The sequence below is a fragment of the Miniopterus natalensis genome, chromosome 12 (assembly GCF_054644295.1).
Source record: "Miniopterus natalensis isolate mMinNat1 chromosome 12, mMinNat1.hap1, whole genome shotgun sequence".
Classification (NCBI taxonomy): domain Eukaryota; kingdom Metazoa; phylum Chordata; class Mammalia; order Chiroptera; family Miniopteridae; genus Miniopterus; species Miniopterus natalensis.
In genome coordinates, this window is record NC_142092.1 from 51,516,221 (window position 1) to 51,542,618 (window position 26,398).

General features: G+C 43.9%; 1 protein-coding gene across 2 annotated transcripts; it reads left to right on the top strand.

Annotated features, from left to right (window-relative positions):
• Positions 1 to 1,589: 1,589 nt before the first annotated feature.
• Positions 1,590 to 26,398, top strand: NR4A3 (nuclear receptor subfamily 4 group A member 3). 2 transcript variants are annotated; one of them, XM_087823218.1, is made up of 7 exons: positions 1,590 to 1,611; positions 2,846 to 3,786; positions 7,392 to 7,521; positions 7,989 to 8,161; positions 16,543 to 16,742; positions 18,887 to 19,065; positions 26,006 to 26,398. In XM_087823218.1, exons 2-7 carry the CDS (start codon positions 2,848 to 2,850, stop codon positions 26,251 to 26,253), a joined length of 1,869 nt encoding a protein of 622 aa, XP_087679344.1. In that variant the 5' UTR covers positions 1,590 to 1,611; positions 2,846 to 2,847; the 3' UTR covers positions 26,254 to 26,398. The 2 variants fall into 2 exon arrangements, with proteins under 2 accessions (XP_087679344.1, XP_087679343.1); XM_087823217.1 differs by lacking the exon at positions 1,590 to 1,611 and having other exon boundaries at positions 2,848 to 3,786.

Below are 26,398 nucleotides of genomic sequence, written 5' to 3' on the forward strand. Positions count from 1 at the left end.
GTGCATTTCCTATGCAACGTGTAAATTTGTGTTTGAGGGGTGGGAGCGGGTGGAATTGGAAAACGACTATTTCCCTCTCGTACACACTCACTGACCCCCCACCCTCCGAATTTGGGCGGAACTCTCCTCAAGTGTTTTCCTTTCTTCGGTTTTCCTAACTTCGTGAGTTCGGAACCAATTGTGGCAGCAGAGGGATCGATTTCTGGGCGCCGTCAGGCTTTGCTTTTTTTAGCCTCGGTTCGGGTGCCACAAAAGGACGGTGAGCGCGGCTGATACGGACAACCTTTCCTCGGTACCCCAAGGTGGTGGGATGCTTCCCGTTCCAGGACTCCAGTCACCTTACAATTTTCTTGTAATTAACGTAGCCTTTCTAGAGGCCCCCACCAACTCCCAATACGCCCTGCCCAGGCCCCGCTGACTCAGCGTGGACTTACTGTGACCTTTCTTCTCTCTCCGGGTGCCCGCAGAGCCCACTGCGGAAGAGCGCAGCCCGGCCAGCCCCGGCCCTGAGACTGGACGCTCAGCGGAGTCCAGCAGCACCGCCGCTGCTTCGCCCAGTCCTCCGTCTCCTTCTGCTTCGCTCTCAGCCTCCGCTGGAGAGACCCACAGCCCCACCATTCAGCGCGCAAGATATCCTCCAGGTAGGTCTGAAGGCGCGACCCCTTATTCCAGCCCGCCTGGAGAGGTGGGTGGGGAACCAAACAACGGGCGCGCAAAGTGGTCTACGCGCCCAGCGCCAGGACAGTGACTGCTGGCCGTGCGTTTGGCAGCGCAGCTGGCTTCCTTGCAGGAAGCTCCTCTGGATACCACACCCTGTTGCTACCGAGTGGAGCAGTCAGATTCAATTAAGCACTGCATGTCTCAAAAATATTTTTCCTAAGAAAAATGCAAATACACCATAGATGAGGATATTTTAATACATTTTAACGTCTTCATTTTTGCTCTCCCTTTATATGCAGTTTATGCATTTAAGAGTTATGAGGTCACTTAAGAGCAATATAAAGCATTTTTGTGTGTATAAAACCCAAACCATTTGGATGCAGAAGTGTGGATGATTGAAGCTCTAAGGGAAAGAGAAAAAGCATTTGACCTGAAAACCAAGGAGTAAATTTGAGCTGGCAAAAGTAAGGTTTGCAGGCTTGGCTTGTAATACCTCTTTATGCATTTGTCAAAGGGACACCCGGTGCCAGGTGCCAGGCCTGTGTAGGCACCAAAGATATGCAGATAAATAGAACTCAGTCCCAGCAAGCTCACTGTCTAACTGGGAACCACAACAAGACACAAGAGCAGTAGGTAGGGACTGGCAAGGGAGAATGAGAGGAAAGACTAAAAGAGAAGTCCTAGAGGTGTGAAGGGAGGCGAGTAGATGAAACATCAGGCAGTGTTCTTTCTTTTAAATGATTAGTCTTTCATTTCACCCCAACAACTGGAAAGCAGGAGAAGTAATCCCTTAACTTCAAACTAGTGAGTGTTTTTAAGGCCCTGCTTGAAAAATTAAGGCTCGAACTGGCCTCTCCTCACCACTGCTTCTTCCAACAGGCCCTCATCACCCTTTTTCAAGTCAAGATTTCATCCCATACACCCATGACTCAATCAGATTTGGAAATGTGGGTAAGAGAAAGATGTCAAAGGAAATGTGAAGTACTCACTCTTCTATTAGTCACACCTTTTACACCGTCGACTCCAAAGAGACGTTAAGCACCTGGTTTTCCTCTGGTTCAGAAAAACCAACCACCAGAAATTGCCCATTTTACCATTTATATTTAGCCATAAAGAAAGGGAAATAATTAGATAAGTCATTCACTAGATCTGATCAGTCTCAGGGCCTTCTTATCCAGCTCAACCTCTCTGAATAATAGTAAGCACCCTGGATACTTTGGGGGCTCAATATAGTCAAACTGGCAGAGGAACTAAACCTATTAAGAAACTGCTTTCTTTTTTAAGGGGTACTAATTCTCCTGTCATAAAAAATATGTAAACTAACTTGCCTATTATGATAGCTGTAAACTGTTGTCATAAAACAGCCACCGATACATTTTATTAGTCAGAATTGGGGAAAAGCATATATATATATATATATATATATATACCGTACATAGAGAGCAGGTTTGGTGGGTGTTTTGTTGCTGCTGCTGATCTTCTTTGCAGATGGTGCAAACCCCCCAGTCCATTCCCTGGGCCTGCATTCCCCACCTCACCACCTAGCTGGCTGAAGTCACCAGCAGGGGTCCAGTTTGTGCAGGCTGCTAGCCCTATCTGGAGGACTGGAGAGGGGTGGGAGAAATCCACCGCAGTATGTGTGGGTAGCCTTAGTTGGCACTTATACAATGTTAGAATGTCACTGTTTCCCTTGGTCAGTAAATCCCATGTAGGACACTTTTTTTTTTTTTTTTTTACTCATAGGTTTATAAATCAATGTGTGTGACTTGGGAGACCAGTGACCTCTTCCCTCCAAAATAAACCCACAGGACATTCACTGGCTTTCTTTCTGTCCTTCCAACTAATGGCTGAAGTCACTCCAATTAATTTATAGGGCTCAAAAACACTTTTAAAAACGTCACTGGGCCTATGAGAGGAGACATCAGATTTCCCAGAGCTGGTGAAGGACAGGGCAAGGGAAGGAAGGTGGACACAGAGGCCCCCAGGAGGCCAGGTTCTGGCATCCTGTGGCCCCTTCGACTGTCTGTCAGGGATGCAGCTTTTTTTTCCCCAGCAGGAAGCATGGGGTCTTAGGTCTATGCTGCCGGGAGGGAAGGATATCCCTTCCGCTCTAGTGCCTAGACTTAAAGAGCAACGGAGGCAGTGCTGGCTTTCTTCTGAGAGACCCTCTCCCCCGCCCCTGCAGATATGCCCTGCGTGCAAGCCCAGTATAGCCCTTCGCCTCCAGGGTCCAGTTATGCAGCGCAGACCTACAGCGCCGAGTACGCCTCGGAGATCATGAACCCGGACTACGCCAAGCTGACCATGGACCTGGGCGGCACCGAGATCACCGCCAGGGCCACCACGTCGCTGCCCAGCTTCAGCACCTTCGTGGAGGGCTACTCGGGCAACTACGAATTCAAGTCCTCCTGCCAGTACCAGATGCAGCCCCCGGGGCCGCGGCCCTTGATCAAGGTGGAGGAGGGCCACGCGCACGGCTATCACCACCACCCCCACCACCACCACCACCCGCACCACCAGCCGCCGCCGCCGTCCATCCCGCCCCCGGCCGGAGCCGAGGACGAGGCGCTGCCCAGCACTTCCATGTACTTCAAGCAGTCGCCGCCGTCCACGCCCACCACGCCCGGCTTCCCCGCGCAGGCGGGGGCGCTGTGGGACGACGCGCTGCCCGCGGCGCAGGGCTGCCTCGCGCCCGGCCCGCTGCTCGACCCGCCCCTGAAGGCGGTGCCCGCCGTGCCCGGCGCGCGTTTCCCGCTCTTCGACTTCAAACCCTCGCCGCCGCACCCGCCCGCGCCCAGCCCCGCCGGCGGCCACCACCTGAGCTACGACCCGACGGCCGGCCCCGCGCTCAGCCTGCCGCTGCGCGCCGCGGGCACCCAGGCGGCCGCGCTCCAGGGCCACCCCTACGGGCTGCCCCTGCCCAAGAGGACAGCCGCGCTGGCCTTCCCGCTCGGCCCCACGGGCTCGCCCGCTGCGTGCAGCCTGCTGGGCGAGAGCCCCAGCCTGCCGTCGCCGCCCATCAGGAGCTCGTCCTCGGGCGAGGGCACGTGCGCCGTGTGCGGGGACAACGCCGCCTGCCAGCACTACGGCGTCCGCACCTGCGAGGGCTGCAAGGGCTTCTTCAAGGTGAGCGCGCCCCTCCCTCCGCGGCCGCCCGCTCCGGGGGGAGCCCCTACGCGGGTCCCTCCGGGTGTGAGGGGTGACCGCGGCGCTCGGTCCCTGCAGCCTAGCGCCTTCACGCGCGCTTGCTCGGGGCGGCTTGACCTGAAGGCCACGTGCGGGAGGCCGCCCCAGGCGGAGGTGAGGCGCCGCGAGCTCCCTGACTTGGCATTACCTTGTGATCCCTTTTCTGGGGAGAGCTTTCAGCACATTCTCAAAGGGATCTGGGACCTCAAAAGTGCAGAAACCTCCTTGCACATCTCGCCTGTCCATCCTGAAGAGAGGGGGTCTGTGGGCCAGACCCTAGCTCATAGGAAGAGGCAGTTGAATCAGACAGACCTGACTGTGCATTCTGGCCACTTAGTAGCTATTTTTCTTAAGTGTCTTGAAGGTAGATCTTGATTATCCTTGTGTCATAGATGAGGAGATGGAGACTCGGAGAGATTATTCAACTGCCCAGGACACACACTCAGGCAGTGAGAGAGAGGCAGGAGGCCAGCTCATGTTTGCATGACCCCAGAGTGCACATGGGCTCCACACCTCTGCAGCTGCAGAATAGGCCACTGACTAGATGCAGCTTGGGACAGCTGCCTTCACAGAAGATGGAAGCTGGGGTCTCCCCCATCCACTCTACCTCTGTGCCACACTCAGTGCCAGGTGTGGGAGCACTTCATGATCTCATAGACCCAAAGGGGAATTTTATAGTAGGAGGGTCTTCAGCCTCCCCCATATTTTACCCATGAGGAAGCTGAAGCCTAGAGAGGTGAAGCTTTGTGTAGCCTGTAGACTGATTTATCAGCATGTGGGACAGTTCCAGCTGGTTTCTCCTGACTCTTCAGTTCCGTGGCCTTTATACCACTCAGGGGAAGAGGCCATGCTCTCTTGCTGCTCTACCTTTGCTACTGACTCCCAGACTTCTTCAGAAATTTGTGCCACTCTCCCCACTCCCCTGGCCACTATCTCAGGCATTTGCAAACCCACAAATGTTCTCCCACAATAATCACTCCTAGCCTACAATGCTGGGCAGGGTGGAGGGAAAGGAGAAGCTGGATGCCGATTGGGGAACTAGAATATGGGAGGCCAACAGGATGTATCTGGGAGCAGGCTGGGCTTGGAGAGCACTCAAATAGGAGGCCTTGATCTGTCCCCTACCAATTATAAGACATTGGGCATGACACTTCTTTCTAGGCCTCAGTTTCCCTATCAGGTGAATAAAATTCAGAGAAGAACTGTGAAAATTAAATGAGACAAAACAATTATGAACGCACTTTATAATCTCTAAAGGGCCATAAAAACAATACTTCATTATAAATGAAAACTACCAAGTATTTGTAAAAATTCACATGTTTGTGGACTGGTATATGTACCAACAAGCAACAGTTATTTTTGATCTGGGGATAGAAGTCATGTGATTAATTAAATTCTGCAAGAAAATAAGAAAATGCTTGTGGAAAAACTTTGCAATGAAAGTGCCACACAGAAGGCATGTACAGGATTATGATATTTTAAATGTAGAACCCTCAGGTTAGCCATTTTTTCGGTCTTAACTACTCAGGCTTTACCAGGGTTACTTTCAAGGAACTGCATTCCTTTCACAGATTGATTTTTACATCATTCCAGTGGAAATGCTGAAGGGCAGTGAAACAGGCAGCCAAAAAGGGGAAAAGAAAGAAAAACAATTAAGAGAAGTGCAAGTAACTTCAAATATGACCATCCCTGAATAATTGAAAGTTGGCCAAAATGCAGGAGTGGTAATACATTCCTTGTCTGGAAATGTCAATTAAGTGTTCCCCAACAGCGTTCCTTTTCTGCAGCAATCCCTTGAAAACAAATCTATATTTGAAAGGGCGGGGGGTAGGATGGGAGAGAACCACCCCACAGATCTGTTAATTAAGGGAAGGGGAGCAGGTTTTACCCAGTGGCTTTCTACCATTAAATTGAATTCTTTAAAAGTGTGACATGAAATGCAGTTAATGATGGAATTCAGTGATTGAACTGTAACGATCTCTCCTTGTCCTTAAACTGTGCAGGCACACATGACTGTAGGAAAGGTTTCAGGTTATTGGAAAAATGTATACCTGAAGCAAAATGCCACCAAGCACTCAAATTGGCATATAACCTTGAGGACAATGGCAATAAATAGAGTTTTAGAAATTACTGCATGTTTGATGAAAGAGAGCTTCATTCAGGAAACACAAGTTTCCTACCCTTAAAAACTGCTGAGAATGTAAATGCTGGCAACTTGGAAGCATGTTTGTGATTTGAGATTGTGCATTTTAAACTAAAATCACCTACTAACACAAGGAAAATGGATCTGACTTTGTTAAGAGTTTTTAAGTTTTATATAAGCTAAGCAAAATGATCTCCTAAAGTGGAATTAAAAGATGATAAGGTGAAAACTGATAGATGGAGGCTGGGGATTGCTGAAAGTAACGATTGAAAATAAGTCTAGAATTTGGGGCAAGAAATAAATCACCAACCCCAAATTATCTGGATTTCCTTTTTTTTTTTTTTTTTTTAGGCTTATCAAATAAATTTCAACGTTCTGCTCTATTTGGAATTGTATAGATTCGGGTAATTTCTGAATGATTTTACCCTAAGTGGTAAATACATACATCCATTTGCACAAATGTTTTTAATTTTTTAAAAAATCAAACCTCTCTTATATATGGAGCATAAAATTACGCTCAATTATTTCTCCATGTCTCATTTTAAAATTATATGTGAGTCTAAAGAATAGAACATTATTTTATATCCAAGTCCAACTTTTATGAGATATATTTTACAATATGGCTATTTTGATATCTATGTCAATAGTCATTTATGAAATAACCTATGAATGGGAATTTTCATGGAAAATATATGGCTCTCATATTCCTTTCTTTCTCTCATTTTGCTTTTGGTTTTCTTTCTTGGATATGATAGTGGTTTTTAGTGTCCAATTTTAAGATTTTGATTTTAAATATAAAAAATGGCCATTTACCTTTTTAAAGAGAAAATAAACTACACAGGCAGATTAAGTGATTTTTTATTTTTATTTTTTTTGCATTCAAACATTATTTTCTATATGTTTTAACTAAACAGGTCCCGATTTTTGCTTTTTATGATTTCATCTCTATTGGGGAACAAAGCCAGTTATTGTGATATTTGACTTACAAAAGTGATAGCTAACAAAGTACATCCCAGATAATTTTGATTTTATTTTAATAAGGTCAGCAATAATCAGGGGAGTGGAACAAGTAGAAAATTGTTCCCAAAGGAATATTAAAAGTGGAGATAATCTAATTCTCCAAGGTATGATATGTTGACCTGGTAATTTCAGATATGATTTTATCATTCAGACTTGGATGTCTCCTGAGACTTGCTTCAGAACAATCCGAGATGATTTTCATTGTCAGCAGCTAACACTAATAAAATTGTTTTTCCTGCAGGCTAGCGTGTTAGGAAATTAAATTTATCTAATTATACGAATTGCACCATCGCTTTTCACATTGTAATTAAAATACATCTTGTCAGGTTCTACCTCTTCCCAGAAACTATTAGTTGACTATCTCTGTATTGTATTTTCTCAGAGAACGGTGCAGAAAAATGCAAAATATGTTTGCCTGGCAAATAAAAACTGCCCTGTAGACAAGAGACGTCGAAACCGATGTCAGTACTGTCGATTTCAGAAGTGTCTCAGTGTCGGAATGGTTAAAGAAGGTATGGCTGTAATGCTTTTTATACAACTTGCTTATATGTATTATTCTCAGATATCACTGAAAACATGTTAATATTTATGTTGGGATGGTGAATTTTCCTCGTTTCCCTTTCCTGCCAACATTTTGTTTTTATAGTGTATGTTTACATTTAAATATAGCTGAGGACCATTTATTCTAATTTCTCAAAATCAATAGAGAGCTTGTGTACATACATCTTTGTTCTATTTAAGGAGGAGATTTTTAGGGCTAATTCATTACCAAATGTAAGTTATGGGATGGCTTTTATGCTGCTTGTTTCAACTCTCATTAAATCATTGTGTGAATATTATTCCAAACTTACTGCCACTTTTAAATGGTTGGTCTCATTAACGATTGCTCGACTGTAAACTGTTTTGATTCCTATTTGTGATTTATGGCTATTCATGAATATCTTTGAAGACATTTCTTCTCTTTTTCTCTTGGCCTCAGTTGTCCGTACAGATAGTCTGAAGGGGAGGAGAGGTCGGCTGCCTTCAAAACCAAAGAGCCCATTACAGCAGGAACCTTCTCAGCCCTCTCCACCTTCTCCTCCGATCTGTATGATGAATGCCCTTGTCCGAGCTTTAACAGACTCAACGCCCAGAGATCTCGATTATTCCAGAGTAAGTTTTATAATGTCCTGTTTTCATATGAATGATCAGGGTCACTACTCATGATACTAGTAATAAGAGTTGATTGAATGACTTTGTGCCTGCCACTGTGCTGAACAGTTTGCATACCTTTTCCATATTTCTCACTTCATTTAGCAGTTCCAGGGCATCAGTTACCCATACCAAGGCTACATAACACAATCTGTCATTACTCCAGGATATTTGAAATCACTTTTGATGGTCAGTCCAGAGAATTTAGGCTCCAAAAGTGATTTTTTTGCGGGGGCCCCAAATTATCCGATTATTGATCTGTGAGGACTCTTCAGTGATTCTATGACAAACCCTCCCCAGCACTTTGAGTTGTCCCAGCTGGGAACTATCTCCACACTGAAAAATCAATCCAGCTCATTTGCTTGCCTCTGCACCATTCAGTGTGTTAGACTAGAGTCATCATCCTCATCAACAAACATTTATCCAATTTAATTGTTAGCTTTGTCCAAAATAGCAGATTGACCGTGCCAGAGTCTGGGTCACACTGATACTACCTTTGGGGCCTGGCTCAATTTTGTAAAGCGTATTTATTTTAATTGCGTTGTTTTGGAATTAGGTTGAACCTCATAGCTTGGATCCTCCTGCTTTTAGATAGCTTTACACAATTATCAAAAATTGGACCCAAATCAACAAATTAAAAGACTTTTTAAAAAATACAGTGAGTTTTCATTAAAAACTTGGATGAAGGCAGAGAAGGCATGCTGATCACATTTGCAGATGACAGAAAGCTGGGAGGGATCGCTAATATGATGGATGTCAGTATCAACATTCAGAGTGATTTCGACAGGTTGGAACAAGATGGGCTGAAACCATCATGAAGAAAGTTAACAAAAATAAATGTGAAGCTAATCTAAGCATTTATAATTTTAAAACATGCGAGGGTCTTGGCCTGTCAGTAGTTCATGTTAAGATCTTGGGAGTCTATACACTTACCATGAACCAACAGAGGATATGTGTGGTGGAAGAGAGAGATGCTAAATTACTTTAGGCTGCAGAAGTATGGTACCAGAACCAAGTTGAGGGTAGTTCCATGGGCTCTGTCCTGTCAGACCACACTTCAGGATTGAGTCCAATTCCAACCTGGGGTTTAAGAGGGACATGGACATACTGTTTTTGGAAACTTGTAAAGGATGATTGGATGAAATAACAATATGTAGACAGGAATGAAGAAGGTCACTCTTCTACCCTGTGGCAAAGAGGACTGTTGCTCCCAAGGACAGACCTAGGAGAAGGAGGGGAACCCTTTCAGCTCACTCTGAAGAGAGGGATGAGCTCTCTTAGCTACAAGAGCTGCTATGAAAGTGTGATCATCAACACAAGTAACTAAGGAGAACACGTAACAGGATTTCTCCCTAGCAGAGAGGTTATCTGGGATGATATTAAGTTCCTTCCAACTCTGAGATTTTATGATTCTGGGGTTTACCATATTGTCTCTAAATTCAAGTGATTATATATACCTATACATATAAAAATATGTGTTGTTAAGTAACGTGTTATTTAACAAAATTGAACTTGCTTTGTTCTCTAAAAAAGCATTAACATAAAATGAATGAAGCAAAATTAAATTGTTGAGTGCCTACTACTTAAGCCCCAGCTTTCTGTGATATAATTTATGGTTTCAGTAATTTTTTAAGAATATCATTCAGCCCTGGTCAAGTTGGAATGTTGTCCTGTGCACCAAGAGGTTGCGGTTCAGTTCCCAGTCAGGGCATATACCTAGGTTGCAGGTTTTAATGCCTGGTTGGGGCACATACAGGAGGCAACTGAACAATGTTTCCCTCTCACGTCGATGTTTCTTTCTCTCTCTCTCTGTCTGTCTCTCTCTCCCTTCCTCTCTCTAAAACATATCCTCGGCTGAGGATTGAAAAAAATGTCATCAATTGAAACTCAATTTTCATAATACCTTCTCCTCCTTAAAGTTTTATATTTTTAAATTTATACAACTGGAGGTGACCTTGAGATCAGATCATCTAATCCAACCCCCATATTTTAAGAGGAGTATACAAAGGCTTCCAGGGGGTTAAGTGACTTGTCTAAGGTCAGTGGCAGAGCATGGCCTAGATCCAAATCTCATCATTCAAGGTATTTGAATACATGTTCCTAGTTCATCACACTGCCACTTCTACTTAATGGCAATTTAACTAGATGTTTTTAAAAGAAGCTTCATTTAATTTTTAAAAATTACAATAATAGCATTATATATCCATTCGTTTTTAAAAGGCAAACCATTTAGAAGTGAAAAATGAAAGTCTCTTAATTTGTTCCTGTCTAATTTCACTCTTCAGCAGTAGCCGATAACAGCAGTAGTGTGTATCCATAATTTATTACATTTTAAATAAGAATGTGCCCTGTCAGGTTTGAGTCAGACAGTTGATTTGATGGAAACAATTTATAAAAGGTACTAGTTTCCCTCAGTGAATCAGGCAAATAGAGAAATGAGGGAATGTTTGTCAGGCAGGTGTGTTCCAACCTTCTTGTACCAGCATATGTGCCTTTAAGGTAGTAAGTGAGCAGTTTTCCTCATTTGTGGGAGGAGGGGGAAGAGTTGTGTTCCAAGTCCCAGAGGGAACGAGTGTTTTAGAGGCCAGAGAGAGAGCGCTCACTTTGTGAAGCGTTCCTGGCTCTGGGACCTCCTCATTTCCTTTGGGCCAAACTTCTCTCCTTCAAAACTGAGCTCAGATCATTGTATATCGGTGCAGTCAAAACATGTCACATTTGATTGGTTTCTTCTTGAAATGTTGCTATTCTCTGCCCCACAGTTGCTTTTAATTTAGCAGTACAAGTATATATAGATACTGGGCTTGGCTTCAGAACCTGCGTAATTACTAATGAGAAAATAAACTTAACATCCTCATTAGTTGGTCATTTCAAGTATTTTTCAGCAAAACTAGGATGTTTTCTGGTAATTGGTGTCACTTAGTGTAGTACCGATGCCAAACACAAGAGATATTGCTCAGATAAAACCAGGCCCCAGCAAATGGTATTTAAGTATGTCACCGAGATAGCTTGAGAAACAACATGGCTAACACATGTTAGGCCTACAAAGTAAACAGCATGAAGACTGCAGAGGGTGGTCTCATGAGGCTCCTCAGAAGATCCTCTCAAATTGCCACCAGTTTACTAGATGATTTCAGGCCAGTTCCTTCCCCCCGGTGGGCCTGTCTCCTCATCTGAATGGTGAGGAGACTGGACTAAGTGCACTCGCATGACCCCTTCCAGCCTTCTCACTCCCTGACTCTCTGATTGTTATGCCTGCTATAATTTCACTATGGGGACAGGTCAGCATTTCCAAAGCATGCTGCCCAGACGGCCTCCATCAGAAGGAGCCAGGGTATTTGCTTAAAATGCAGATTTCCCAGTCATGCTCAGGCTGGGAAATCTGTATCAGAACTGAGGAAAGGGACAGGCAGACAGGAATCTATATTTTGACAAGCACCTCAGATGATTCATTGGCACACTAAAATTTGAGAACCATTGATATAGTTTAATAGGAACAATTTTACCTTGAATCTCCTATTTCCCAGCTTTTCTTGGGCTGAGAAGGAATGAGCAATGGAGATAAAAATTTTCAAGAAAGCAATTAATTCACTTAACAAATATGTATTGATGCCCTAGCCAGTTTTGCTCAGTGGTTAGAGTATCGGCCCAAGGACTAAAGGGTCCCGGGTTTGATTCCAGCCAAGCATGTACCTCGGTTGCAGGTTCCCTGTCCCGTCTGGGCATGTGGGGGAGGCAACCAATCGATGTGTGTGTGTGTCTCTCTCTCCCTTCCACTCTCTCTGAAAAAAGCAGTGGAAAAAATATCCTCTGCTGAGGAATAAGTAAATAAATAAATATGTATTGAATGACTCCTGGGTGTCAGGCACTGTTCTAGAGCAATGGACACATTGTTGAGTAAGAAAAGCTCCTACATTCTTGGAGCTTACATGGCATAAACGAAAGAGAAAGTAAACAAATAACTGAGTGATGCCATTGGGGGCGGGGGGTTTGTTTCTGGTTTGTTTTTAAGAGGAGTTAATTAGATAAGAAAGGAATAAATGTGGGGGAAAATATATTCACTGCCAATTTTTAAAGCGTAAGAACCTAAGAATATGTATATATAGCTTGGCTTATAGAATGATCACATCTAAAATATATAAAGATACAGGGAAAATTAACATTGTAAGGGGAGATAAAATGTTCTTAGGATTTTTTCATGTTTAGCCTGGACTGACAAGTGAGATATGACAGCATCGTATTGCTAATTTTTTTAGAGCTGGTGTTCCCATTCAAATAACTTATTTTAGGACTAGGCTGTGCCTCAGATCTGACCTCTGTAGCCATATTATTGTCATACAAAATGTATAGGCTCATTTCAGTTTAAATAACTTTCATCGTTGTTTGTAGTTCTAGATTCTCATTCCAGATGCTTTGGTGAGATCGCCATTAGCCATTAGTTGTCAGTAAATGTAATACTGTGTCTTTGACTAGTTGTAAAGCGAGATTTTTAATGGATCAATGATCCACACAGGCTAGAATAAAAAGTTAGCATAAACAGGAGAAAAGATTCATTTCTAAAGTCTTTTTTATTTGGTCTATGTTTGATTGGAATGATCAATAAACACATATTTCTAGATTTTCTTTGGTGAACCCTAAGCCTGCCTGGCCCTGAGAGAGTAATGTAGGGGAGCACACAATCAGAGATGGGGGTCTGGTTCTTCCAAAGCCAGGTCCAGTATTCCTTGGTGAGATTTTTATAAAGTGGTAGGCCAGTCAGAGAAAGAATCTAAAATGTTTTGTTATGTTTCTTTAAATCTTATGTTCACTAGAGGGGATACTTGGTTTGTCCTTTCCCTCAGCATTAGATGCTAACCCTCTCTTCACCCCCACGTTACTGGTGGCTCAGGCTGGTCCAGTTTGGTTCCAGAATACGGAAACATGGACAGAATCGCTGTAGGTGAGGCCCAGAGGGCCTGGCTGGGGCCTGGCATGCCAGGTCTGCTGGCTTTTCTCCTTGTTGGGCCTCATCAGAGAAAACTGCACACGCAGGGCAGCAGGGACTGCATTTTCCTGTGTGCAGGATGCATGAAATGTGAGCCCAGCAGGGGCAGAGGCCTGCAGGGGACCCAGGGTGAAAGCTAAGTGCTCTCAGGATGGTGAGCAAATATTGGAAGCAGAGGGATTATTGAGTTTTGAGCCATGGTTTCAGGGAAGTCAGTGCAGGAGGGAGCTGTTAGGTCCCATTCCCAGGAAAAAGTTTGCAGCCTTTAGTCTTTTTCTCTCCATTAACACACTGTTTTAAAACAAAACAATGCTGAATCAAGGTCAAATTCTAGGCAATTACATCATACCCAGTGTGATTAGCAACATTTAGAATCATCACATGCAAGAGCCATCACATTCACAATCCTGGAACGCTCACCAGGATTGCTGATAGTCTGGGCCACAAAACACACTTTAGCAAATTTTAAAAAATAGAAATCATACAATGTCTGCTATCAAACCACAGTGGAATTAAACTAGAAATCAATAACAGAAAAATAACTGAATGCAAGAGTCAGAAGGAATCTTAGGGATCAGCTAGGGCAGTCACTTCCTACTTCAGAGGCGGAAACAAGCACAGAGAAGTTAAGTGACTTGTCTCGGGCTGCACAGCAAGTCAGTGCCAGGGCCTAGAGGAGGGCCCCATGTTCTGCTGCCTCTGCTCGATATTACCACTCATTTGGGAGTTCCACATGTAGTGCTGTCAGCTTTCTAAAGGTGGTTCTGCCCTGATTTTTCATCTTGCCCTTGGAGAGCATATGGAATTAGATTCATATCAGAGAGAAAGTAAAAAAGTAAAATAAAATCCCCTTTTTCCACTCTCTTGCAGTCAAGATAGTGTGTGTAAACTGAAAGGAGGTGGTGGGAAGATTCTGACACCAGGATCAGGCTGCCATCCTTGACTCTCCATAGGAAGGATGACTGGTTCTTCTCCCATGGTCCATTATATCACAGAAACATCCAGGGCTTCAGAAAATCTGGGCCCTGGCCCGGATGATTGGGAACAGAGGATCCAGGACTCTAAACTGGACCTGATGTTATAGGATCCTAGAAAGTCAAGCTGCAAAGTAGAAATCTTTTCCCATTTTAAATATGGAGGCTGAGGGACAGTGAGAATTTGAAGAGTCATAACCGCTATCAGTATCATCACTGTCATCATCTGTGAAACACATTCTATGTGTCAGGCCCTTCACATATATTATCACATTTAAGCATCGCAACAAACTATTGAGGAAGGCATTATCCCCATTTTAAGGAGGCGAAAACTGAAGTCATTTACCCCAGATAACTAAAGTAAGCAGCAGAGAACTACACTGTTTCACAAATTAGGGGCTTGGACAAATATAGAACTAAAGTAGCTCGGCTCCTCATCTGATGTTTCTTTTGTTACTTCATGATGCCTCTTGGGAAAGCACAAAGAAAAAAAAGGCCCAATTAAGACAAGTGCCTCATTTCCTCATACCTAAGTAGTTCTACAATAAGGGCCTGGCTGCGTATCGGCTGACTCTCCTCCGGCCAGGTTAGGGCGTTGTGGAAACCGAGGCACTCCCTTGACTCTTGACTCTTCTTTCATTGAACAATATTCAACAACTATTTATTGAGTCAATCATGTGCCAATCACTGTGTTGCTGACAAAACATGGGACCAAAGGAATACGTACCTGGAGACCTCCAATTAGAGCAAAATAAAACGCTTTTTTAAAACCATACCACGGGCTACCAGCTAGTAACATCAGACATGTGAGCAGCCAGGAGGGTAGGGAAGCAGAAGGCCACGTCTAAGTCTCGGCTGTACCACTGTTGGCTATAGAACTCGGGAAAGTCTCTTAGCCTCTCTGGGCTTCTCTGAGCCTCAGTTTCCTGATTTGTAAAATAAGAATTAAAATCCATACCCCAGGAGGATTAACTGAGAGAAGGGATGCGAAAGAGCAAGCAGCGGTTAGTGTGAAGGGAATGAGTGTGTATTTACATAAGCATTTCTGTAGATCTGGCTGTGCTGTTGGTTGTCCCTTGATTATTACTTTGCTGTATCAATCTTTCTGCCTGAAGTAGGAAAGATTTTCTTCCTGTGATTCAGGCAAGACCTAGAATATCCAAAAACTGGGTAAAGACTTTATTCCTATTTGTATATTTCTCCTCCAGGGACCCTCTAGATCAATCCTGTTCGACAGAATGTTCTGCAGTGATGGAAATGTTCTATACCATGTGTGGCTGTGGAGCTTGAAATATGGCTAGTGTGACAGATGAACTGAATTTCTATTTTAATTTTCAATAATTTAAGCAGCCACAAGTCCCGAGTCCAATAGCCCACAGCCTCCTGGGCCCTTCCAAGGAGACACCCTCCCCGCTCCTCTTCCTGCTTTGTTTTGTCTCACAGAAATCTGTCTACAGCAAGCAAAAATCATTATCTCCTCCTAGTCATTAATTCTGCCATTTCCAAACTTTGGTGTGCATGAGAATCACCTGGAGATCTTTATAAAACAGTTTCTTAAGCCTACTCTCAGAGTTACTGATTCTGTAGGTCTGGGGCAGGACCCGAGATGTTCTTTTCTTTTTTTAAATATATCTTTATTGATTTCAGAGAGAGGAAAGGAGAGGGAGAGAGAGAGAGAGAAACATCAATGATAAGAGAGTCATTGATCAAGCCCTCAACTCGGGCATGTGCCCTGACCGGGAATCAAACCCCAATCACCTGGATCCCAGGTCGACGCTCAACCGCTGAGCCACGCCCGGCTAGGCGAGCAGGACCCGAGATGTTCTTTTCTAGTCCATTCCCTGGTGTTGCTGATGCTACTGGTCCAAGGACCACACTTTGAGAGCCATGGGTTAATTAAGCATCTCATTTGGAGACAGCTGTGCTTCAGTGGAGTCAGTAGATGCTGGAGGCTCACTTGGACACAAACCCCTGAAGTATTTGGTTCTCAATGCTGGCTTCCCTTTGGAACCACCTGGGGAGCTTTTAACAGTCCCGAGGATCAGTCCTCAACCCAGACCAGTTAAATTAGAATCTCTGTGGTGATGATCCAAATGTGAGTGTTTTTTAAAGCTCCCCAGATGATTGCAGTCAGCATCGAAAACCACTGCACTGATGGGACTTCAGCAAAGCTCTTTGCCTGTTAAGTGGTAACAAAATTCACTCTGTATCATGGGGCCATTGTGAAAATGAAATAAGACTGTGAGTGCGAAAGGGTTTTATCAACTGTTGGACCTTAAGGTAAGGATTCAGGGATGGACAGCCTCGGAAGGGCCCGCCTGCGAACGCTGCGGTCGTCCCGGCTGAGTGGCGATAACGCGGCTCTCTCTCTGTGGTTTGCCTTCCAGTACTGCCCCGCGGACCAGGCCGCTGCAGGCACGGACGCCGAGCACGTTCAGCAGTTCTACAGCCTCCTGACAGCCTCCATCGACGTATCCAGAAGCTGGGCAGAAAAGATCCCTGGATTTACTGATCTTCCCAAAGAAGATCAGACGTTACTTATAGAATCAGCCTTTTTGGAGCTGTTTGTTCTCAGACTTTCCATCAGGTAACTACTATTATCTAATCTTCCGTCCACTCCTTTCTTTGAAGAAGTTTGAAACCTGCTGTGCTTGTACATGAGTCATCAGAGAGAAGGCTGCTCAGGAAGGAAATGTAAAATATGGTCGGCTGCACAGTGGGTAGTGCATTGGGCCAGAAGGCAGGACTGCTGGCTTCTACCCTCTGCTCTAATGTGGACCGGCTCTAAGACCCTGAGCAGGTCACTTGCCTCATCGGAAGTTCCGTTTCCTTCTTTGTAAAATGAGGAGGTTGGATTTGGTGACCTCTGAAGCTCCTCCTAACGCCAACATTCTGTGATTCTACAGAGTCCCATGGTGCATAAGGTATTTCCTGGGAGCAAGTATTTGTTTTGAGCGTTGCATTTACCTCACGGGTTTCTATTTACAAGTCACTGTTCTATTACACCAGACGGGGCTCTAAAGAGTCGCCACAGCTCCTTAACCCCCAATGTTTACTCCAAGAGAATAGCTCCTAGATCAAAAGATTCGGTTCAACCTGTCATACTCAGTGACACCGAACATAAAGTGGGAGTTCTTTTCCAAAGAGCTGGAACCTGGGATCTCAGCTCATCTCATAAAGTCCATGTGTAACATTTTAAATTCAATCTTCCTTGCTTCCTTGCAGTTATGTATTTTTAGGAGATGGTACCAACATTTCACAGAATATTATAGGGGGAAAAAGTCTCCTTCCCCCCCATTCTCTTTCTTACCCCCCTCTTCAGTTTTATACTGTGTTAGCAGAAATTCTTGTTTAAAGTGCAGTTTCCCATGCCTCATTCCCAGCTCTTTTGGTTGGGAGCTGTCTTAGAGGAAGTCTAGAAATCTGCATTTTAACTCATGCTCCAGTGATTCTGATACCAGTGGTCTGAGGTCCAGGTATCAAACTCTGAGACTGAGCCATTCTGTCCTGTGTACCTCTGTGGAGGGATCTGTGGGAGAGACATGCAATTACAACTAGAGTGGCAATAATTAGCATCATTACAACTAATCTTGTGTACGCAGGAGCCAGGCCAGAGATGTGACCATCATTTGTTAGGCAGGCAGCAAAGGATTAAGTAAGTAAATGATTAGCTCCATGCGGGCAGGCACTATACATGCTCTGTTCACCAAGTTTTCTCCGTGTCTGGCTCTAGGAATGGCACATTCTTGACAGAAATACTTGATGAGTGAATGAATGAAGCTCTGCGTCCAAGAGGCACAGTTAGAGAGATATTAACTTGTTAGTGCAGTAGGCTGAAAGAGATAGGTATGTGGAAAGAGATTTGAAAATTAAAGGAAGGCTAAGATTAAAGTTAGGACCACATAAAATTCAGAATTAATTACATCGAGCACTCCTCTTGTGTACCAGGCACTATGCATGGGCTTTCCAATCCAATGTTTTATTTAATTCCACAACAATCTTAGGAGGTAGCAAGTAGAACTCCTGTTTATACATAAGGAAAAGGAAACCCAGAGAGAGTAAAGGAGCGCCGAAGGCCCCACGGCTGAGTGGTGATGTCCAACTAGAAGTTCCAGGGCACATTTCATGAGAGAAGTAGAGGATGCTTATGGACATAATATAAACTGTCAGGACAGATTTAGAAATAGCCTTCCACAGTACCATTGTTAAAAGCAGAGAAGGTAATACAAAATAAGGACTCTTGATTTTAGGCCACTTTTTAGTTTGTGATTGACTTCTGGCGCTTGCAGGGACTTGGTGTTTTTAGAGTCTGCGCAATGGAATTATAGTGTGTAGCCTCAGGCCTTATCAGTTTTTGACATTTAAGAAAATGAGGGAACAGTCTCAGTTCACTGCAGAGAGAGGCGATGCACTGAGTTTCACTTCCACAGTTCGTGAGTGCCTGCGTCTCTGTGTCCTGTCCCAGGGTAATCCCGCAACTGAGTCTAGCAGCTTCCCCGGGGTTGGTGCTCACCTAGAAAGTTAGCATAGACAAGTGGTGGTGGTTGTTATCCCAGGAGCACAGTCTTATTAGTCAAGGGTGTTTGGGCAGGTTTCACAGCACCACAATGGATTCTGAACACTGCCCCATGGCCGTCTGGGTGCCTGTGTGTTATGATGCTATCCCATTAGACGGACTGAACAGACCTAGTTAATGTGTTTCTATCCCCCACCCCCAACTTTCTCTTGTAGGTCAAACACTGCTGAAGATAAGTTTGTGTTCTGCAATGGACTTGTCCTGCACCGACTTCAGTGCCTTCGTGGATTTGGGGAGTGGCTCGACTCCATTAAAGACTTTTCCTTAAGTTTGCAGAGCCTGAACCTTGATATCCAAGCCTTAGCATGCCTGTCAGCACTGAGCATGATCACAGGTAAGCACCACCCTGCTGTCACCCGAAGTGACCACCTCCCCCTTTCTCTCCTTTCCTGTGTTAAGGTGGATTCTGGCTTTGGTTGTCACACACACCAGAAAATTAAGAAAATGACTGGCACTTTTCTGAAATCTGTGACGTTAAACCTAGTTTAAACAAGAGACATATATCTGTAATTTATTGTCATGAATCTCCAGGAGAGAGAAGTCCTATTGAGCTATCATTGTCAACAAGCCCAATATGTGAAAATCTAAGTTTCCACAGGCGTTGTGTTGACAGTTGAACTAGCTGCTGTAGGGTTATTTTTACATGGGTTTCAAAGGAAGATTACCTTAACCAGCCTTTTCCTGTGGGGCAGAGGGGCAACTCTTCCCCTCTCCCCAGTCCTTGGCTATTGACCCAAAGTAAAACCAAAGAACTACACATATATAAAACACACACATATTTATTTATGCACAACTTTGTTTAACAACTTCGATTGGCAGAGAGAACTGAGGAAAATGGATATTTGTAAACAACAAAAATGAATGCCTCAGCTCAATTTTTAAAAGTTAAGAAACAGAAGCATAAAACATATTCAATTTCTATATTATGTCTTTCTATCCCTAGACGTCTCTCTCTTTCCATCTTTTGGGAGATAAAGAGTCCCAAGATGGAATGAGAGAGAGAGAATGAGAGAAGAGAGAACTAGAAAGGCATATCAGGTAAGCGAGGAGATCCCATCTTCCTGTGGCTGCTCCCGAGGCCCCAGGCCCCAGCTCCCTTTGTGCCTTGATACTTTCAGGGTTTCTGGTTTGACCTCCTCTGTTTTAGCCAGACTGGGGCCTGGTGAGGCAGTGACTACAGGTGGCGGCTCCAGGAGAGGCTGGCCAGACCTGGGGCTCACCTCCCATTTTTTTTTTTTTTTTCATCAGACTGGAGCACAGCCTAGGCTGTGGGACTAAGAATTGAAGTTCAGATTTGATACCCTCTCGACTGTAGAAAACATGTTTTTCAGGCAGATGATGAGTTTCACAGGGGAAACAAATGCATCCTTTGGCACAGACGGGCCCTTCTTTCTGATCATCAGACATGTGCATTGTTTCCTTGCACCTTCTTGGGACCTTTCTTTTAGCTAACGTGAGATATGTCTGAGCACCTTAAGGGGCTAGGCTGGTTCACCACTGAACAATTTACATGGAGGCAAAGGAAATTAAATGGCATGTGCTGCAGTAGGAACCAGACACTAGCTTGTTCCCTCGGTATTTGGTCCTGACTGAGAAACTCCCTTCTTTTGATGGGAGCTGCCAGGGACTTCCAAGGGAGCCATTAATGAAATAAAAATAAGGCAGTCTCTAAGGATATGGATTTGGTTTAAAGGACTTTCAAAGCGCGTATGGGAGACCCAAAGAAAATAAGCACATTTAAGGCACAAGCAGCCAGACTGAGTTCAGAATCTGCACTAGATTCACCCACGTTCCATCCTGGAGGGATGGTGACAGAGACCCTCAAATTAGACACATGCCTGCCCCTTCCCTTTGGGAACCCCAGGTGGTCCAAAATCAGTCTCAGGGACATGAGGAAACAGGTGGTGGCTTTAGAAAGCAGTATGGTGAATTTCTCCTTGGATGTTTGAGAGAGGCTCAGAGAAGGACAATGATATTAAAGGAATTAAGCGGCACTTAGAATGGGCCAGCTCTTTTATGGTGGACTTCCAGTTCCTGCCCCCCAGTCCTGCCAGCCTGTGCAGAGCAGGTTGTTTAAGGTGCTGTGGTTATAACATACATAAGCCCCTCTTCTTTCATTTCTGGGCCTGACAGTACTCTTTTTGTGATTTGCTGGTTGTGAGGGGGTTTGAAATGTGTGTAATCATCAGTAAGTGGCAGAAAAGGCGATGGCTGGGAAACAGCGGGGCACATTGTTGTGGATATTAATTTTCATTTGAATATGGGCTCCCGTGAAATCTTGACTTCTGAGTAAGCTCCGTTGATCATAAAGGATGATTGTGGAATATGAGTTGGGCTATTGGCATCGGAGAACAAACAGCCCAAAATTGTCTGTTCCTAAACCACAGAGAACTCATGAAAGGAAACAGGGTCTTGCTTCCAGGAAAATTAAGAATCTGGACCGTATTGGCCGTTTGCACAAGCATGGCTTAATTTTTTTTCTTTTTTTTTCTTCTTCCTCTACCTCTCTCTATGTGAAAAACTGGGTGGTGAGGTGGGGCAGGAAATGGTTTCTTTCAGATCACTCTCCTTCCCTACAGTAAAAGGGAGTTCCCCACAGTTATGGTTAAATGTTTTTAGGCCCCCAGTTCATCTACACTAACCACTCCTTTTTGCCAGTGCCACGTCCCTGACATAGGAGGGATGGAAATGCTTTGCTTCTGATGAGGTGCTAATGAGGGGATATCTAGTTGCAGTTAATTATGATTAATAAGTAAGAAGCCCCCAAATAGAAAGTTTGTGTGGAATTGCCAGTTTATAAATATCCATTCATTAAACAACTGTTGAGGGCTATCTGTATTTCAGACACAGGGTCAGTCTCCAGGGGTGCAAAGATGAGTCATGCATGAATTCTGCTGTCAGAAAGTGTATAGGCTACTAGGAAGTCATATCTGATTATGAGGCAATGAACTCGATATATGGTGGTGAGTGTTCAGGTCCTTAAAAGGGACCGATTCAGTGCAGGGGAAGTCCAGATCACTGCTAACATTTTGGGGGTGTAGAGAGGTGGAGGTGCTGGTCATGAATGGCCTCCCAAGGAGGTGGTATCTAGACGTGGCAAGATACAGGACACTGCAGTCAAGGAAACGGCATAGCAAGGTCATGGCAGTGGAGTGCTTCAGCACATTTTGGGGGAAAACGGGTACAGTGGAATTGCACTGAGCATTTGTTAAATCACATATATAATCTCAATAGCAAGAAGAGAAAGAAGAGTGCAAGCCGTTGTGCTCAATGACTGGTATGTCCTGGAGTGAGCATGTGAGTGAACCCGCTGTGGGTCCTGGTGTCTCCTATGTGGTAGGCGTGGTGCTGGAGATTCAACAGTGAGCAAATAGTCCATGCCCCCATGGGGCTCACGTTTAAAGGAGGAGGCAGGCAATAGTTACATAAATATCTGATTTCAACCTGTGTATCTTTAAAAGAGAAAGAATAATCTAGACTGGGAGTAAAAGGAAAAAACTTCCTTGAAGAAATACTGTATGTGGTCTGTGATTTAAGAATGAGTAGGTTTTACCTAGGTAAACATGGAAAAACATGAGCACAGACCTAAATAGCTCTATCATTATTATTATTTTTTAAAATATATCTTTATTGACTTCAGAGGGAGGAAGGGAGAGGGAGAGAGAGAGAAACATCAATGAGAGTCATTGATCGGCTGCCTCCCGCACGCCCCCTGCTGGGGATCGAGCCCGCAACCCGGGCACGTGCCTGACTGGGAATCCAACCGGGATCTCCTGGACCCTAGGTCGATGCTCATCCCCTGAGCCAGGCCCCACCGAGCTAAAAAGCTCTATTATTTCACTCAATCAATCTCTCTCCCCCCTCCTCTCTCGCCTCCTCTCTCATTCCTTCCCTCTCCTGTCTTCCCTGCCTCCCTTCCTCGCTCTCAGTGGGGATGGATAGCTAAATGCACAGGAATCCAGCAGTGTCTTTAGATACTCACACCGCACAGGTTAGGAGTGTGATCTCTTGTCTGTTTTGTTCACTGCTCTAACCCCAGTGGCCATAAATAGGTACTCAATAAGTATTTGTTGAAAGAAGTAATTAATCAATTAGTTAATTAGGTGCACAAAGTGTAGGAGGGAGTTCCGGGGAGGCTGAGGTCATCTCAGAATGAAGAGGGACATTCTAACACAATGTTCAAGGCAGCCTGGTATAACAGAAATGTTTCTGGTCTTGTTAATTTTGACCACGGGCAAGCCACTTAACTCTCTGAGCCTTACCTTATTTATTAAATAAAGATCATCTTTATCCTGCCTAATTCAAAGGGTTATTGTGAGGGTGTAATAAAATAATCTAGGTAAAAATGTAGTAAAATAATAAAATAATCTAGACAAAAGTAGGTCTACACTTATGAGTACGTGAAACACAGTTTATTCTTCTGTTATTATTTATTAATTATTGCATTCTTTTCCATATAAACAACTGTAAACCTATGTTTGCCCACCCTGTGTTTTTATTATCAGCTGGAACGGTGAACTCATAGTCCAGCTGGTGCTGGGCATTTTCTGTAGCATCTTGTAGTGGAGATTCTTGTCTTAGGTGGGAGTTTGAACTAAATGACTGAAATTCTTTCCGATGTATATACACTATGGTTTTGACACATAAATTCATTACTTAACCATTTCTAGAAGATGTATTTTAAAGTTCTGAATACATAATAAAGCTGAGTTAAAATATGAAAGTATTGGATAAAAATGATGTAGCTCAAAATGCAAGAAATACTGAGAAAATTGTTTTGTTTAATGGTGGGCAAAGATCTTAAACTAAAATCTGTGTGCAACTCTCTAGGAAGGGGAAAAATTCAAATGTCTGATTTCCTCCAGAATTTGTGAACGCTCTGAATAGTCAGCTCTGCAGCCCTGTTTACCAAGCTGCAAGAAGGAAGGGGGTCCCTTAAACTAAAATGTCAGTGATTGGGGTTTTGAGGAATTTGAAATTACTAGGAAGCTCCCAGACACTTAGTGACTCCCTAGTGATTCGAAAACCTTGCTGGCTGCTGGCAGTAGTTTGCATGGAGACTGAATTTTATCTCAGCCCCTTTGAAAAAGTAAAGAAGCCACAAATCCAGTAGCTGTTCAAAACAACAAAGAAGGTGCCTTTGGCTTCTAACAGGAGTGTCTCTGAATTCCTCAAGGAATTCCAGGCCCAGGGTTGATCCAGCTGGCAGGAGGTATCGATCTCCACTTGAATTCACTGAATAAATAATGGTTGCCATAGTTATGGAGCAGTCACCACTGGTTGGAGAGCAGGGAAAACTCCGAGGCACCTTTTGTGAGTTTGGCCATGAGAAAGTCTGGTTACAAGGCTCCATAATCAACCCCCTCCCGAAATCCAGCCAAGAGCATTGCTCAGTTTCTTTATTCTGATAATGAATATGGGATCTTGAATATAATTCAAGGCATGAGGCACCGAGAGGAAGGGAAAGCTTAAATGAATGGATTGATATTTTATTCTGGGAGAAGCATCTCTCCCTGGGTTATGAACCTAATTTGACATATCTCAGTATTAATAGAATGTTCTATCAGCAAGATGATTGTGTGATCATGTTGCAGCTACTAGAGGGCTTCACAAAGGACCAAATCCCCATTTGTTCTATTTTAACATTGTTTATTATACAAAAAAAATCAGCCTGGAAATTTTAAAAGAAAAGAAAGTTGAGTTATCTGACAATCTCATCAATATTTTCACTTTTCTGTTCTTTCACCCTTCTCTATATGCAGAAATAATTTTTACATAGCTATAATCACGGCTTAGACACCACTTTATGTTCTGTCCTTTAATGTGACGTTATGTATTTTTTCCATATTACTTCATAGCCTTAGTATTTGTCCTTTCTGATGTCTAAAAAATCTTCCATTACGTGGACATACTATTTTTTACTTAACAGTTTCTCTGTTCTTCCACCCTTTATCTTTTCCCGGCTTTTAAAATAGATAATGCTATCCAAAATGTCTTCATGAATACAGTTTTATTCTTCTGTTGAATCTCTCCTTCAGATAAATTCCCATGAGTGGGATTACTTGGTCAGAGGCAATAAATATTTTGTAGCTCTTGAAATATACTGTCAAATTTGCACTGTTTTTTTGGTTTTTTTTGTTTTGTTCTTTTGCTTTGGGGGGCAAATAAAACTTTTAGACATCACCATTCCAGGCTGGATTACTCTTAAAGTTCACTCTTGAGTGCACATATTGAGTAAAGGTAAACCATAGGGGACAGATCTGCAGCTGGGCTGATTAGCTAGTTCCCTGGGGAAAGCAAAATTATATACTGCAAAGCTTGGGAATCGGGGGACTTTATTGCTCTTTTTTTGACCCTGCCATTTGCCACGTGTCAGGTATTATCTTGGGTGTTGACTGTATTGTGCATGTAAAACTCTTCAGTTGACAGGATACTTTCATGTAGCATCATCTTAGCTGAGCCTCACAATAACCTATGCAAGTGGGTTTTATCACAATCACACTTTCTCTTTTGATTTACTGTGTAATATTTAAGACACACAGAAAGAAAAGAAGAGAGCATCTACCATTCTGTAATCCCTATTGTTCCTAAGAGGACATTGAGCCTTAGAGAGATTAGGTCACACCGCCAGTAAGTGACAGAACCAAAACTGGAACTCGGCTCTGACTCCAAGTCCAGTGCCCTTTTCTCTGTATTACGTTGCATTGAGATGAGACATCCGCTTATTACAATCCATTGAGATGCTGTTGGCAATTTTCATGGTTGGACTTGTATGTAATTATAATACCTCAAAGTTGGAAGGGACCTTAGAGGTCATTAAATCCAACCTCCTCCTTTTAAGATGGGCTCTAGCGAGGGAAAAACTCACCGAGGACTTTTGTAAGACCTCAGTAGGATAAGGTGTGCAAAATAACAACCATCCTGTCATTCATTCAGTATGGCTATGTGCAGGAAACTGTGCTTCCTCTGCATAATTCACCTAAGTTGGTCTTCCCAGAAACCCTGAATTGCGTATGTTATTATCTTCATTTTATAAGGAAACCAGGGCTGAGAGGTTAAGGGACTTGCTCAAGGGCACACAGTGAGTGACAGACTGGGATTCAAACCCTGGTGCTGCTTGATACCAAAGGGCATGAAGTACCTCTAAGAGGGTGGGCACTTTGATTGTAAAATCCCATCCCAACTGGCAGAACGGAACCCAGGCCTTGACTGGGGAGTCAGGTTTCCTAAGATGTAACTGCCTCCTAAACTTGCCCTTTCCTATGCCTCTGCAGAACGACATGGGTTAAAAGAACCAAAGAGAGTGGAGGAGCTATGCAACAAGATCACAAGCAGCTTAAAAGACCACCAGAGTAAGGGACAGGCTCTGGAGCCCACCGAGCCCAAGGTCCTGAGTGCCCTGGTAGAACTGCGGAAGATCTGCACCCTGGGCCTCCAGCGCATCTTCTACCTGAAGCTGGAAGACTTGGTGTCTCCACCGTCCATCATCGACAGGCTCTTCCTGGACACCCTGCCTTTCTGAGTAGGAGCAGCCTGAGCGGGGAGCCGCCTCATCTGCTAGCACCAGCTTTCTAAGCTGCAGATGGGCCTGGACACCTACCATTCCTGTCCTTCCTTAAGAGAGAAAGCAGCTCCTGACAAAAAGAAAGACTTTATTTTTCTGGCAC